Source organism: Bubalus kerabau, chromosome 2 (genome assembly GCF_029407905.1).
Source record: "Bubalus kerabau isolate K-KA32 ecotype Philippines breed swamp buffalo chromosome 2, PCC_UOA_SB_1v2, whole genome shotgun sequence".
Taxonomy (NCBI): Eukaryota; Metazoa; Chordata; class Mammalia; order Artiodactyla; family Bovidae; genus Bubalus; species Bubalus kerabau.
Genome location: NC_073625.1, coordinates 201,737,270 through 201,753,574, shown reverse-complemented (window position 1 = coordinate 201,753,574; position 16,305 = coordinate 201,737,270). Strand labels below are relative to the sequence as shown.

Sequence of the window (16,305 nt, the reverse complement as noted above, 5' to 3'; positions counted from 1 at the left end):
CTTACCTGGAAAATTCCATGGACAGGGGAGCCTGACAGGCTACAGTCCATGGGGTCATAAAGAGTCAGACACGAATGAGCTCACACGTATACATATATTCCATTTAAGTATGTTTCTTTTTAAAACCCCTCTTTGGATAAAGTGGATGTAGAATGCTACTTTTAGAATGGAAAATGCATTTACTGCTCCGTCTCTGCTCAGATTTCTTTCCCATGTTTTCTTGATTCAGGCCCATGTTAAGTTAGCAGGAAAAATTTACTTGTAGTGCCTGCAGAAATTCTCCTTACTTTTACACAAAGTAGATGTTAGTAAGCTGGGGAAGAAGATTCATGTATTTCCTGCTAATTCCATAGAGAACATGTATCTTTATTAATGTTAATGGTGGAGGCCTCTCATTATGTTATAGAATAATCTGCTTTAGCAAAGGTTTTTCTCCTTAAGAACTTCATAACATTTAAAGGTTAATATGTTAGGTAAAGAACAATATCTTAAGATAAGCGTTTTTATTACAGGACATGATGGGATGGTTTTTATTAAATTACGTGATGATTTGAATGGGGAGGAAGCAGCGCACCGCTTCTTTGCCCTCAACTTTAATGCCTTTAATCAAATAACGACCTTCTGGAAAATAGTTAATTTTCAGCATTTGGAAAGATCAATACCACTTTGCCACCAAAAAATGGCCCAGACGATGAAATTTGATGTATTTAAAGTATCGTTTCACCCTTTTAACCTAGTAAATAATTGAGAACGCTTTCAGTGTTGCTTTGCTGCTCTTTTGTTTCTCACTGTTCAAAGTGTTATGATTGTTCTCAAAAAAAAAAAAAAAAAAAGACATTGGTGTGTGAAGGAAGGATGCAGGCTTCACACCTAGAAGTGGGAGTGTACCCCCATCAGACCTGTGTTTCTCTGTGTTAGGGGCGGAAGAAGTAGTATGTATCGATACTGTATTTGAGGAGGTGCGTATAAAACATAAAAAGTGTGAAAATGTCCCTTCTCGAACATTCAGGGAGTCGTTTAAAACGTCATTAGTCACCTTGCATCTTTTGTGATACCTTTAAGCCTTTATAGGGTAAAAGATTCAGTAGCTTTGACAATTAGAACTCACCCCCCACCCCTTACAGAAGAACATTGATATGAAATTACCCTCCAGCGCAGACAGCTTTGTAAATAAAAAAAAAAAAAAAAAAATTGCCCTCTATTAGCATGTTTGTGGGCAGATTAAAAACTGTCTTCATTAGCATAAGTAACACTTACAGATTCTTTTAAAAGTAGAAAATTATTTGCTGAATGATAAATTGCTAGCTCTGTAGTTAGTTGCTGTTGAAAATGTACTCATTCAAAATGCCTGGTGTAGTTTAGTCTACAATACTGAAATTTTTTTGTGTGAGAAGTACTATTTAATGGATTATGTACTTAATCCTGTTCCTACTACTTGCTAAAATGTAATTCATGCTTTCCACTAAAATGTTTGTATCACTCCCTATCTAGATTGATTTCTTTTAATATCATATATTATTATACTATACGCCCCAGAGATTGGAACAAAATACTTCTGCAAATAACACATAAAAGACGAGGGTGAGGGGTAGGGAGTAAACACAGACTATAAAATGTTTTCCTTTTTAGAACACAAATTACCATTCTGGCTTTTTTTTTTTATAATGTATTTTTCCTTCTTAGTTGCAGTGAGAATTATTTGTCATTTTCTTTCTCTTTTTATAGCTCTTAAGTTTAAAATGTATAGGTACATGACAACAATATATACATATCCTTGTATTAAGTGACTTTTTTTTCTTCGAGAACATGAAAGTCTCTTTCCCCCTGGAAAACTAGTTGTGTCCCGTGCTCCTGACTGTCACAGACTCGGCCTTGCCAGCGGTCTCTTTTCATGTATGTGAGGCTCCCTAGGTACAATAAATTCATTTGTGAAAGGAGGTTGCTTTCCTGACTCGGTGAAAAATCATTGCATACTCCTTACCCATTAAAATGGTAGAAGGGAATCGACTTGAATTAACTGTTCTAAAAAGAGTGGAATGGAAATCAGAGATTGAGTTTGGGTGGAAATTAGCAGCTGAGAGATGAAGGTGCCAGGATTTTTATTTCAGTGTGGTACAACAAGATTCTGTCGGTAAAGCACATCATTAGAATATTGAGTTCAGAACTGCTAATTTTTCCTTTAAAATGAGCATACAGTCATGTGTTTCATGGACCATGATAAATTGCCATTGTGTTGTCATTGAATTTGTTTTGCTTTTTTTCAGTAGTGGGTTGGCAGTCGTTCCGCATTTTCTCTTTTCCTTTTTTTTTTTTTTGCCCCCTCTTACCCTCCCCAAATCTTCCGTGTCTTTCATAGATTCCCTAAACCAAAACCAGTCCAAAGACTTATTGATTTCATGCTGTCTGAGGCTTAGGATCTTCTGTACCATTTTCTTGCTTACGGTGGCAAGACATTTACAGATGGTTCTTGGTTCCTATAAAGTACATAACAGTATTTCCTTTGTGGCAGATGGATTTAAGACTTTTAGTTCTCAATAAATGTAGGTTTACAATACATAACTTTACAGGATTTGTGTTGTATGTAACAGGTTTGAACATATTATCTCAGAATTCATCTGCATGGCATTTTCAGCTTGTTCAGGGTCCATGCCAGTTTTTTTAAGTAAAAGGGGGAGTGCTGTGATTGATAGCAACAGCTCAAGGCGTGATTTTGAACAGAAACAAAGGGTTTAGAACAGAAGGTGTCAAATTAAACTTTGTCAGTTTGAAAAGTAGGAACATCCTGAAAGTTTGCCTAATCTATTTACATGTGGCTACTGTTTATATTTTGCCCTCTTTGTATGCGGTGTAATGTTGCTTGGCAAATTTACGACATTTAAAGTTTACGTTGTTCCTTTGCCATTTTAGTTTTCTGAGAATAGATTGGTCTCATTGTTTTCAGGCTGTTAGTCTCCTGTCTCTTCTACTGTTCACACCAGTTGTGATCTAAGGTAATTGCCACAGCGGTTCCCTGCCCCTCTTACAGTGTTTCAAGTCCCGGAGACCTGGCTGAAAACTTAATTATGCTCACATTTTGCAGCAAAGTGCTTGCATTTTATTCACCGTCTCTCCTCCACCCAGTAAATCTATACATGTATCATTTTAAAAGAACCAACATAGTACTTAGGGAAATCATTATTTTTATTTGCCACATATTCCCTATATTCTGACATATACTGTCTTCCCAAGTTTATTTGCTCAATATCGTTTATGGAAAAGTGACCTCGGAACAGGTACTGGGGAATTAGAAAGCGTTGGCGCTTCCCGTCACTTCCTGCAAAACGTAGACCAGATTACTGGCACCATCTTCATCGATAGGATTGAGGGAGTCAGAATATTCCGAGGTATTGAAATGGAATCGTAGTAAATTAATCTTCTTTTTGCCATGTAAATTGGGAGTGAGCCAGCTGATTTTTCTGCTGACAGAGAACTAGCCTGTCAGGATATCTGTTTTGCCTTATTTGCTGAGAGTGACACGTATCAAGAGAAGCGCACACCACCCCTCCCCCCATTTTTGTTTTTTTGGAATACCCTTGTCGAAGTAACAGTTCCCAGCTGCACCGTTAAATATTTTTCTAAGAAGCATCTGATTTCAGTCTCTTAAAATCATCGTGTCTCTTGAAAGGCTAGCGGAGACATGCTTCAAATTTATAATTCATCACATTATTTTTAGATAAGGAATTGGAAGTATTATTTAAGGGCAGAGGTTAATAGCAAACTACTGGAAATGTTATGTTAGTCATGGGCAATTAATAAAAATAAGAATCTGTCTCATAAGTATAGAGACACAGAAGTGACAATATGAGCAAAATATTTGCTGAATGAGTCAAGGCTCTTTTTCTGAAATATTTGTGAAACCAGTTTGAGTGTGATTGTTTGGGAATTAGCTATCATTATTAGCCATTTTAAAAGAACTAATGATTTTCTTTTCCAAAGAACATCTGTGATCCACATGTTTTTTCTCCCCCCACATATATCCAAGTGCTAACTGATCTCTGCATTACTTTAAAAAGTTTCTAAAGGATTCAAAAAATCATTGGAGTGCTTCAGCTTTCTTCAAGAAGATTTTCTTACATTAATTGTTCTTAATTTAACTTTTAGCAGTTTTTGGTTACAAGCTTTTATTTCTAAAAAAAAAAAAAAAAAGACTTAGACGCTCAATGTAAACTTATTACAAGAGTATAATCCTAGCTAAGTAAAGAAAAAAAGAATATGTTCTTGACGAACCTTCTAGCATCTCTTAAGGTAAATAAAATTGTAATGGTTTTCTCTGTTGAGGCACTGGGGCCTGTCAGTTGCCACAGCTAAAGAAGAGATGAGGAGGGGGCAGGGGTGTAATCTTACCCAAAGTTAAGAGTCAAGCCTTCAGGCAGATGGATCTAAAACCTGCCTTGCATCAAAATATAGAAGCAAAGAATAAAGCGATAACTTTGATGTAGAAAAGTATAAAATATTTTCATGGCTCAATCCAGATAGCAAATATTTGTCAGTAGGAGCTAAACGTCTCCGGGGCACCCTATGCAAGTGGGTCTCATATATTTCAATTACTCAAATTGTAGTTAATGTTGCATTCATAGGTAAGAGCAAAATGTGACCTATGTTCTGATTCTGGAAAGTAGCAGAGAACTGCCATGGTTAGAAGAGAAGCATGTTCAGTGACACCGTCGTCATGGTTATTTTTTATTGAGCTAATATTCTTTCTGGTAAACCTTCAGGTTACTGCCTGTTCTGTTAACCTGGAATTATGCACTCGGTGGCATCAACTGAGTACACAGTTGCATGAGTTTCCCTAGGTACATACATGTTTAAATGATGTGTGGCATGGAGAAGTAAGGCCTCTTAGCTGCAGTTAGGGTTAGTAGATCTCATGGGGGTTAGCATCTGTCACCCTTGGCTGGGTGGTGGTGGGTCTTGGGAAGCTAGTGTATCGGTCTCCTACCTCAGGCCACTTTGGGGAAAGTAGGCCTTGCTTATTCCCGCTGTGTATTACAGTGAGAGGAGAATTTCTCCAGTGGTTCATGTTGGAAGAGAAAGCCATGCCGTGTTCTGATCTCATCCTAACTCATGTAAAAAGGCAACTCCCCTTGGCCAATTCTAAAAATCAAATACTAACCTGTCTTCTTGGCATTCCCATCCAACTAGTTTCCAAGGAACCCCGTTGTTTTAGGTCAGTTTCCCTAAAGCAGAGGCTAAGGTAAGGAATCCGAGGCCCCTGATCTGGTGAGGGACCCGGCAGGAGTTCGGGACGGTAAGAAAGCAGAGGCAAGTCCAGGAAGAACCTCAGGAAAAGCCTGTATTGACGCGGCCCCGCGGCGGGCAGGCCGGGGAGGGGCACCTCTGGAGAGCCGAGGGTACAGGGCGTGGTCCGGTGGGCAGGAGGGCGGGCCAGCCGGCCACCGGCAGCCTCGGAGGAGGGACCAGGAGGAAGCAGAGGAGCAATCGGGCGTCCCCCGGGGAGCTGGCGTGCAGACATTTCTCTAGAGCGCGGTTATGAGCTGACAGCCTGGAGTGGCTGTGGGCGGCACCCCCTCCCCGGGCGGGACCCCTTCCCTCCGCCTCCCCGCCCTGCTGCTCAGTGAAGAAGGGTTGAGATGATGGTTAGAGAACAGCAGACTGTCCACTCTTGTTGGAAAACTCGCTTTTTTCTTTTAATTTTTATTGGAGCATAGTTGCTTTACGATGTTGGGTTAGTTTCTACTGCACAGCACAGTGAATCAGCTCCATGCACACATATGCCCCCGCCTTTTTTTTGGATTTCCTTCCCATTTAGGTCTTTTTAATATGCTGTCTAGGTTGGTCATAACTTTCCTTCCAAGGAGTAAGCGTCTTTTAATTTCATGGCTGCAATCACCATCTGCAGTGATTTGGAGCCCCCCAAAATAAAGTCAGCCACTGTTTCCCCAGCTATTTGCCATGAAGTGATGGGACCGGATACCTAGACAGCATATTAAAAAGCAGAGACATACTTTGTCAATAAAGGTCCATCTAGTTAAGGCTATGGTTTTTCCAGTGATCATGTATGGATGTGAGTGTTGGACTATAAAGATATAGCTGAGTGCAGAAGAATTGATGTTCTTGAACTGTGATGTTGGAGAAGACTCTTGAGAGTCCCTTGGACTGCAAGGAGATCCAACCAGTCCATCCTAAAGGAGATCAGTCCTGGGTGTTCATTGGAAGGACTGATGTTGAAGCTGAAATGCCAATACTTTGGCCACCTGATGCGAAGAGCTCACTCACTGGAAAAGACCCTGATGCTGGGAAAGCTTGAGGGCAGGAGGAGAAGGGGATGACAGAGGATGAGATGGTTGGATGGCATCACCAACTAGAGAGACGGGAGTTTGAGTAAACTCTGGGAGTAGGTGATGGACAGGGAGGCCTGGTGTGCTGCAGTCCATGGGGTCACAAAGAGTTGGATAGGACTGAGTGACTGAACTTACTCCCGTTTAGGTCACCACAGAGCATCAAGTAGAGTCTCTGGTGCTCTACAGTAGGTCTGCATTAGTCAGTCTGTTTTATATATAGTATTACTTATGTGTACATCAGCCCCACTACCCCTCGTCTGCCCACTCAGTTCAGGATTGAGCATGTCAGGGTCAGAAAGTGGGCCTTGGAGGGCAGCAGAGAGGTCCAGGTCTCGGGGCTCAGTGGACATCGTCTCCCTCAGCCCAGGGATCCTATCACAGTGCTTCCCTGATGGACCATGTGTGTACACAGCAGCAGGCAGGGCTCTGAGGTCTCTTTCTGGAAAGTTCTGTACTGGAGAATTCTTCTAATGCTTGTTCTCACATAAAGCCTTACGTTAGACAACACTCATGCTCACACAGCTGCACACATCCTTTCTCTCCCTGTTCTGCACAAACACACACACACATCGACACACACACACATCGACACACACACACACATACATCGACACACACGACACACACACACATACATCGACACACACACACACACATACATCAACACACACACACACTCACAGAGCTGCCTTTTTAATGCAAACATCATAAACTTAGGGAAGCCTTTTAGGAAAATTATTCTTAAAAGCTGTCCCAGCCCTTCCTAAATACTATCCTCAGAACCTCAGATGGCCACTCATCAGACAAGAAGCACACAGCCTTGCTTTCTCCTTGGGCACATTCTGCAGAGTCCAAGGTAAACGGGTCTTGCCTTTGGAGAATGGAAAATAGGGCCCTCCTTTAAGATGCAAATATGAATTGTGTATTAAAAAACAGATTCTGCCCCTTCTGCGACAGCCACACCTATTGTCTTTTAACAGGTTAAAAAAAATTTTTTTTTAAGCAGATTGGAGTGTTTTGAGCTGGAAAAAAGTTAACTGCACAGGGTCCTTCCTTTTTCCTTCCTAATGGGAACGGTCAGCTCCCCACCCCGCCCCCTCTTGGACCTGAACTGACCCGCTAACACCCTTGTCTCTAAGGGGTGGCTGTGCGAGCTGTTACGCTGGAAAGAAGACCCTTCTCCAGAAAACAGGACCCTGTGGGAGAACCTCTCCATGATCCGAAGGTTCCTCAGCCTCCCCCAGCCGGAACGCGACGCCATCTACGAACAGGAGAGCAACGCGGTGCATCACCACGGCGACCGGCCGCCGCACATCATCCACGTGCCCGCCGAGCAGATTCAGGTTCGTGTACTCCGGCTGCTGCAGTAGAGCTCTGGGTAAACAGACGCTTAAGCGTAGCAGGGAAAGGGGCATTTCTCTTCTTTCCGCCAGTCTGAACATAGGCTTCTGAGCAAGAGATAACAATACCCTGCCATCTTGGTCGGGGGGCAAAAGAGGACCTGGGTTTTCCAACACGTGTGCTGTGTTCCTCTCCGTCCCCCAGCCTCCAAGGCGGCAGGAACCCCCTTCCACACTTCTATGGCAAGCCAGTCTTCGTTAGAACTATGTGAGAGCTTAAGAATCTGTTTTGTCATATTGAAAGTGAAAGTCGCTCAGTCGTCCAACTCTCTGCGACCCCATAGACTATACTGTCCATGGAATTCTCCAGGCTGGAATACTGGAGTGGGTAGCCTTTCCCTTCTCCAGGGGATCTTCCCAACCCAGGGATCAAACCCACGTCTCCTGCATTGCAGGTGGATTCTTTACCAGCTGAGCCACAAGGGAAGCCCAAGAATACTGGAGTGGGTAGCCCATCCCTTCTCCAGGGGATCTTCCCAACCCAGGAATAGAACCCAGGTCTTCCGCATTGCCGCAAAATTTGAATTTTTAGACACACCACCTATTTTTTAATGAACACCGATCCTGTCCCTGAGGAAAGGCATGAGTGCTGTTTTTGCGGAGGAAGTTTGTAGGATCGCAATTGTATGCCTTGGATTCTGTCCCAGAGAGAGGAGTGGAGGGAAATCAAATTGGCATCTGGCTTCCGACTCCCCAGCCCTGCCTTCACTCTTAGCTCTGTCCCCGCCGGCTCAGGGAGCACAGGTTAGGGGTGAGTCACGTCTGTCTGTCTTTCCCTTAGAGCCCCTCTCCCACCGCCTTTGGGCAAGGAGAGTCTAGAGGCGTTCGGCCCCGTGGCTGGTACTGCTTCACAGGTGAGCAGGCACAAGTCAGAGGGGGCACACAGAAGGTTGGTGCCAAGACCCGCTCCCTGGTCAGGATGCTCAGCCTTGGAAAAGCCATGCTAACAGTGGTCTTGGCCAAATACACTGCGTCCACAGGGTCAGCCTCAGACTCACCTAAATTACTCCCTTCCAAGACCTGGGGCCTGTCTATTCATCCACTGAGTGGATCCACTGAATTCATCCCCAGTTCATTTAGATGGAGAAGGCCTGGGCCTAGCTGGTTGTTGACCTCGATTGCTTAGGAAGCATGTTGAAGCTGAACTTGAGCTGTATTAATTATTTCTGTTACATCCAAAGGGATGCTTTTCGTTTTCCCCTTTAAGGGAAAATGCCATTACTTTTCCAAGTCTTAAAATTCTACACTCTCTTTGTTGAATCACCTGCATATTATTTCTTGGTACTGCTGTGGGTGTGTGTCTCGGGGGGGGGGGGGGGGGGACGGGGTGGGGGGTGATACTCACACACACACAACAAAAATAGGGTTATCCATCCCCTAAGAAAAAGAATCCTTGAGTATATATTAAAGATAAATTGAGAAAGAGAATCCCTTAGGATATCAAGCACTAAAATAATCATGAAAGCCTGAAAAATGTACTGTTGAGCAAAAACAAAAAAAGATAAGTAAAAAAAAAATAGTACTTGTTTGAAAATGTAAATTGTTTTTAATAAAATTGCTTCTTAGGGGGATTAAGGAAATGCTTAGGGCACAGTATAAACGTTCTGATATTTTAGGCTTCCTTAGGTTGATTTCCTTTGTTGATAAGAATCCTGGAGCTGGAGTGTATGTGTGTGTATGTGTGCGTGTCACACATTTGTTATGTATAATTGTGTATGGAAAATTACAGCACAGATACTTATTATTAAAAAGTGTCTATATACACTAAATTTAAATCCTGATTACATCTGAGCTTAGTATAGACAGAACAATTCGCTAGCTGTTTTGGAGTGAATGAAACCTTTATTTTTCGGTAAGAAAAAATCTTGCCGTGTCAGCCCAGTGCAATTCGGTAAGAAATGTGTGTCTGTTAGATTGAAACTGTCTGGTAGGAAATTCACAAACGTGAGAATCTCAGAAATTCTTTGGGTTCACAAGAGCTAATGGCTTCCCTCAGAGCTCAGCTGGTAAAGAATCCACCTACAATGCAGGAGACCTGGGTTCGATCCCTTCGTAGGGACAATCCCCTGGAGAAGGGAAAGGCTGCCCACCCCAGTATTCTGGCCTGGAGAATTCCACGGACTGTATAGTCCATGGGGTCGCAAAGAGCCGGACATGACTGAGCGGCTTTCACTTTGAATGCTGCAGAAGAGCACAGGCTTCCCCATTTTATTTGGAACATAAGACCTTGGAAGCCAGGGCCACGTTTTAGCCATCTGCTGCAATGGGACGAAACACATTTCCTTCCCAGTGTCCACAGCTCACCTTCCTAAACTGCCTTTGGCACACTTAACTTCTCCGTCTTCATTTTAAATCTTTATTAATTACCGACATCACAATGTGCTGTCGTCGCCTCGGAGGCATATCCTCCTGGTGAACGTGGCTCACACATTCAGAGTGCTGAGTTTCAGCCGTGTAAGCGAGCCAGCCTGACCTCTGACGAGGAAGCCCTGGAGCCACCCAGGCTCTCCCCGGTCCTCCCTTCCTAGCGATCGTTCTGACCTTCTTCCCGGTGCCGTGGGCCGTTCAGCTGGCCAGCGTTTCTGTCCGGCATCCGTTCCCCACATTCCGAGCCCGGCAGGTCATGTGCTCGCTCCTTCCGAGCCCTTGAGCGCCGCACCTGAGGCCGCATGCGCAGTGCCCAGGTGTTGGGCACTGACCACGCACGCGAGGGGCTGGGCATGCGCAGTGGCCGGGCACGTGCGGCAACGCTGACCTTGTGCCGCTGTCTCCCTGCAGCCGCCACAGGCACCCCCGCAGCCGCAGCCCGCGCCGCCCCCCGCGCCGGCACAGGCGCCGCCGCCCCCAGCCGGGCCCCGGCTCCCCGCCCGGCAGCCGCCCGCGGCGGCGCCGGCCGAGGCGGAGGATGAGAGCCGGCCGAAGGCGCGGCCGCGGACCAAGATCTCAGTGGAGGCGCTGGGCATCCTGCAGAGCTTCATGCAAGACGTGGGGCTGCACCCGGACGAGGAGGCCATCCAGACGCTGTCGGCGCAGCTGGACCTGCCGCAGCACACCGTCATCAAGTTCTTCCAGAACCAGCGCTACCACCTCAAGCACCACGGCCGTCTGAAGGACCACGCGGGCCTAGAGGTGGACGTGGCCGACTACAAGGACGACGAGCTGCTGCAGGACCCGGACGAGGGCGCCCCTGGCGCGGGCGCTAGCCCGCTCTTCGCGGTGAAGCTCGAGGATGAGCCGGCGGCTGACGGCAGCACGGACGCGAGCGCCGACGCCAGGGACTGAGCTGCGGGCCCTCATCAGCGTCCCCCGGGCCGGGGGTCCGCCCCGGGCTCGCCCTGCGAGCCTCGCGCTCCGCCATTCGGCCGGGGAATCGTCAGAAACTTGCACAAACGGGAACGTCGAGAAAGGCTGATACTGACTGCACTAAACGTTTTCCTCTCTTTTATGAACTGCTTGGCAGCCCCAGGTGAAGCATCGGATTGTTTGGTATTAAAAATGGAAAATTTGTGTTCACGGAACACACCCAGGTGTGTGTACCCGTAAGCATGATAACCAGTGGTTTTTTTTTATTTTATTTTATTATTATTCTGGAGCCTCAAAACAAGCATTATAACTTCTGTGATTATCATTTCCTTCCTTTATTTCTGTAACACTTCACACTTATCTTTGGAAACTCGCCCCTTGTTTTAAAAAAGAAAAAGAGTTTGTTACTCTATTGTATGTTGCAAAAGAACTGTAGACTGTGGAATGCAGTTTAAAGATGACATATGCCAACAAATGCCTTGTATTATATGGCACTGCCGTAATTCAAATTTGTTTTTATTTTGGAAATAAAAGTTCACTGTAATTTTTTTCATTCTCATTGTTACAAGATTTTTTAAAAAAATGAAAAGAAAATGTGAAACACAATTTAGTCCTCATTATTTATTTGTAGATCCTGCAGCATCATGTTGTAATTAATTTTTGGAAGTTTCCGTTAAATGTAATATTGCTTCTCTTGTTACCATACTGGTTCTTTTCTATTTATAAATGTATTTTGATGGGCAGTAAAACAAAGTGTCTTAAAAGTTTTAAATAGATAAAATGTGCTTTACACAGTTGCCTATAAAAAGTGCTCTATGTTACCCAAGCAATTCATACTATAAGCTTCACTCTTATTGTTGTATGCAATTTTTACTATCATGCAAATAAGCTTAGGTTAATAAAACTAATAGATCACCTTAGAAAATTATGCAATTAATGTGAAAATAATTGATGTTTGCAACGTGTCTTCCTTTGGTTTACAATCAATTTTAAAGCTACATCTGTATAAAATTTCTGTATAAAGGTGTCATTTCTTTTTTATGAGTTTATGGCTATGAAAACACCAGCTATTTTGTTACAGCTGGCTGTTTTTATAAGTGTATCACAATTTTCTTTATGCAGAAATGTTCTGATTAGGAGTGGTTATTGACTGTAACTACACGATTAAAATTGTTTGTATGGTATGACATGGTAGGGTTTGTCTGCTTACGTGAAGTCGCACACAGAGTCCAAGATGGCCCTCTCAGTAAGATGCATGTTAAAACTTTCTTGACATTTTACAGATCTGAAAAAGAGCAATTTAAAAGTCACTTGAAACACTGTAAATTTAAATCTCCAACATATGCTCATTTTTTAAGTTAAACAGTGAAGATGATAACCTGTTTTTGGTTGACGTTTTACTTGATTAGGAGGATGGTCAAGACTCACCAACAAAGGCATAATTCAGTCTCTATCAGATACGCACTTAGAATAGATTGACCTGCATTTTACTTCACAATACGCTCATCATGGCAACACTTTTTTAAAGCTGGTGTATATACATTTTTAAAGGCCATTAAAAGTAACATAAGTCGGGGAAATGGACCTTCTGTACAAGAACTCCTTAGTAAGCACTGTATTTTTTCTTAAGTTGTAAATGGAATACAAGTTAATAATTGAGCTCATTTGGTTGTGTATGTCATAACTATAAGAACTCCATGAAGAAGTTACGAATTCACCAACCTGGAATTTAAACATGCACTTCAAAATTCTTGCAATGTAAAACTCAGTAAACTCCAGGATATGAAGTGAGGTGCGCTAATGTTCATGTAAAGGTTAGGACCAGTGTTGCAGTTTTTGGTTATTTTTGTTCGCATTCACTTTATATTTTGCTGCTTTTTTAAGATTTCGTACATACCTGTTAGGGGGTGTTTGGGTTCCTTTGATTCTGAAATCACCCACTCTCTTCCTGCCTCTTTTCCCTGGACCCTGATGAACTCCTTGGAGGGCAGCTGGACTCCCCCGATGCCGAACTTAAGAAACTAAAATGGGATGATAGAAAACTCCCAATTCAATTTTCAGAGTTACTATCTACTTTTGACGCACAGCTGAACTACTTCAGAGGCAGCTGGTTTGCTGTAAACTTAAAATTAAGTTGAAAAAGTTACCACTTCTTTGTATTAAATGAGAAAAATCCTTTAAACATTCTAACTTATTACTAGGGGTCAGAAAATCATTTTAGCAAAATAATTTTGAGTTCAAATAGAAACCACATTTCGTGTATTAAAAATAATAAATAGGGTAATTAAATATGCTATGAAATTTAATGAAAAACAGCCTGTCTTCTCTGACTTTAAAGGGAAAAGCTAGAGCGGAGGGTAGTGTTGTTTTTGTTTTTTTTTTTTAACATAACAACACCTAATATAAGGAGTCAAAGATGTAATACCTTTTTAAGGGGAATTTGGGTTGCAAATAAGATTTTTTTCTTTCCCACTAATCTCCTAACTTCTTTGAAAATACATTTTCAGTAAATTGAAGCGTGTGTATAAGAAATCAACATAACAATAAAATTCTCAGACTCTTTTTAACTCATGCAGCATCATCTTGCGAATATATTTTAAACCAAAAAAAGCACATATCAATAAACAATGTTGGTCATGATGGAGTGAGCAAAATTGTTCTTCGGGAAGATGGTGCATTTTGCAAGAGGTTTGAGGAGCCTTCCCCGTTGCTTCCCAGGTGCCGCTTATCCCTCCTACCAGTCCTGGTGTTGCTAGAGGCTATGGTAGAACTCGAACAAGCTTCCTCGTGTCCAAGTATTTCAGAAGCTGTGAAAAGCTGGGCGTGACGTAGTGCTCCGTGCTGCTAAGGCCTTAGCAGAGTCAGGTAGTTTACGGGTAATATTCAACCTTGTGCGTCTGAATCTGTCATGGACTCCTTCCCTCAGCACTTTGCCACTAATTTGTATTACACTCTGTGGCCATTATAATACTTGCACATTATGCAAAAAATAACGATAGTATCTCCTTGGCACATAATATGCAGAGTTGACACATAACCTTTGAAAACCAAGGCGCTAACGTGTGCCCTAGTTGTGTGACCCTTGGTTACAAAGCCTGTACATATTATATATAAAATGCATATCAATTAACATTTAGTCTTAAGGAATCTGAGCTAAAAAAAGAAAAGTGTTTATTTCTTCATTAGTGAAATCTATAAGTGTGCTTATCTAAAATACATAGCTTAAGTAGAAAACATTTTCAAATGGTTCAAGATGGAGTGAAAATGACAATCTCATACATTTCATCATTCAGTTCTGCCCTATCCCAAACTGTTATCTTTGGCTGATATTAAGGTCCTTGATTTTCACGATATTATCAATAAATAAGGTATTCTGAACTGCTTGGTGATATTTTCAAAAAGAGCAATTAATATGTGTATGCCCTGTCATATAGCCAACAGAAATTGGACTGCTGTGTTAAAGCAAGCCAGAAATTTGCATGAGAGTGTGGAAACCAATGGAGGTTCAAGAATATTAATCCTATCTAAAACATTAGGAGATAAAGATACTATAGTTCACCTTAAAGATAATTTTTTTTTCTGTTTTGTTTTTAAGGGAATGTATTCACTCTTCTTCTGAGGCGGTCCATTTAGTGTAAATACTAAAGACTTGCATGTCTTTGAACAAAGGCTAAACTACAGTCTGTTACCATGCACATTTTGATCAAATACAAAGAACACTTATTTAAGAAATGTATATGACCAGAATACTATTACCTGTTGAACAATTCCACATGTCAAATAAAAATAGTTTGGAATTCATGTTTAAAAGATGAACATTTTTAAACCTTCCTTGCTTTACCCTCCTTAGGTGGATCATATGTATTTCCAAATTAATTTATCAAAATAATTCTACAAAAATTCCATTATATCAATTCTACAAGAATTCCATTTTGATTCCTTGCTCTATGTCAAGGCTGTGCATTAAGTCACCTTCCTGTGTCAGCTATTTCAACTAATATCCGTATTGTGATCGAAAACACATGACTGGGGCCCTATTCTCTGATACTAGCGGATGAGGTGGTTGATGAGGAAAAAGAGAGCAGTCCATTGTTTTTGTTGCCTTGCAGAGTAACCACAGAGAAACTCTAAAGTATGTTGCACTGCATTAAATGTTGCACATTATTTCCTTATTCTTTGTTGCATTTTCTTTTACTGTTACTGAATATTTGCTTTGTATGGTGTTCAAACACGTTTTCATGACAGTGGCAACCTGGGATTCATGCCCTTACACCCCTCCCCCCCAAAGAGAGGCCAGCCCATGGGCTGCTCTACGAGTTTCTCCAGTCATAGAAGAACCAACAGTATGTGTTAAGTGAGAATGTTGAGAAAGTTCCAATATTTTAAGTGTGTGCAATAATTCACTGAGCCTGTGGCCCTGGGTTGCAATATGCACACTTGTCCAGTGCACAAATCTCCCCACAGCATCTTAATGAGGGGACAGGTTTCAGCTATTCCAACTTTGTTTCCAATTTTAATTTTCAAATATTTGTTCTACCAGGTCTCATACAAAGACTTCCTACCTTGTAAGGCTCCTTCCTAGCTTTGCCCTCAAATATGCTTAAAATGATAATAGCAACAACATTAGTGGAAGGCTTCATTTTACACGACACTGCCACACACGTCTGTCCCACCTCGCACACTTACGGCAGACAGAAGAGGGGAGGCTCCACGTTGGTTTCAAACCCGAGTCTTACATCTACAAGTTTCTCTCTTCTCAATAAGAGCTTTATCAAATCCAGAAAATATAGAAAAAAATTGAATGCAATTTGACATTTTCAGAAACAGCAGAATTATTTTACTACTATGAAAAAGTCCATCACTAAGTCATTGAATTCCAGTGTGTGAAATATTAACTCCAAAACTTTGGTTAAAATCCATATATCCAAGTTTTTTTTAAACACACATTTGATTAGGAATTTCCAAATACACACAAACAAAAAGATAGAATAGTATAATGAATCTCCAAGGGTTCATCACCTAGTTCAACCACTGTAACATTTTTCCATCAGTAAATACTTTGTGAAGCTTGTTAAAATTATGATGAAACTTATGAAAATATCCAAAGTATTCAATGGCTTTTGCCCATAATGACGTGACATCATCTTGATTTTGCAAAGGAATGAATTTTCTGGTTTCCAAAGAAAGTATTAAAACTTCAAGTTTTTCTTGGGTCTCTCTGAGAATTTTCAAAAAGCCAATTTTAGAAAGAGAACCTTTGA

General features: G+C 42.0%; 1 protein-coding gene across 5 annotated transcripts in view; it reads left to right on the top strand.

Annotated features, from left to right (window-relative positions):
* Positions 1 to 12,228, top strand: part of SATB1 (SATB homeobox 1) — a 100,371-nt gene extending 88,143 nt beyond the window's left edge. For all 5 annotated transcript variants that reach the window (XM_055570024.1, XM_055570025.1, XM_055570023.1 and 2 more), the window contains 2 exons: positions 7,481 to 7,684; positions 10,520 to 12,228. In XM_055570024.1, coding sequence (XP_055425999.1) covers positions 7,481 to 7,684; positions 10,520 to 11,023 — 708 coding nt within the window. In that variant the 3' untranslated portion in view covers positions 11,024 to 12,228. The remainder of the gene's footprint in view (positions 1 to 7,480; positions 7,685 to 10,519) is intronic.
* Positions 12,229 to 16,305: the final 4,077 nt, after the last annotated feature.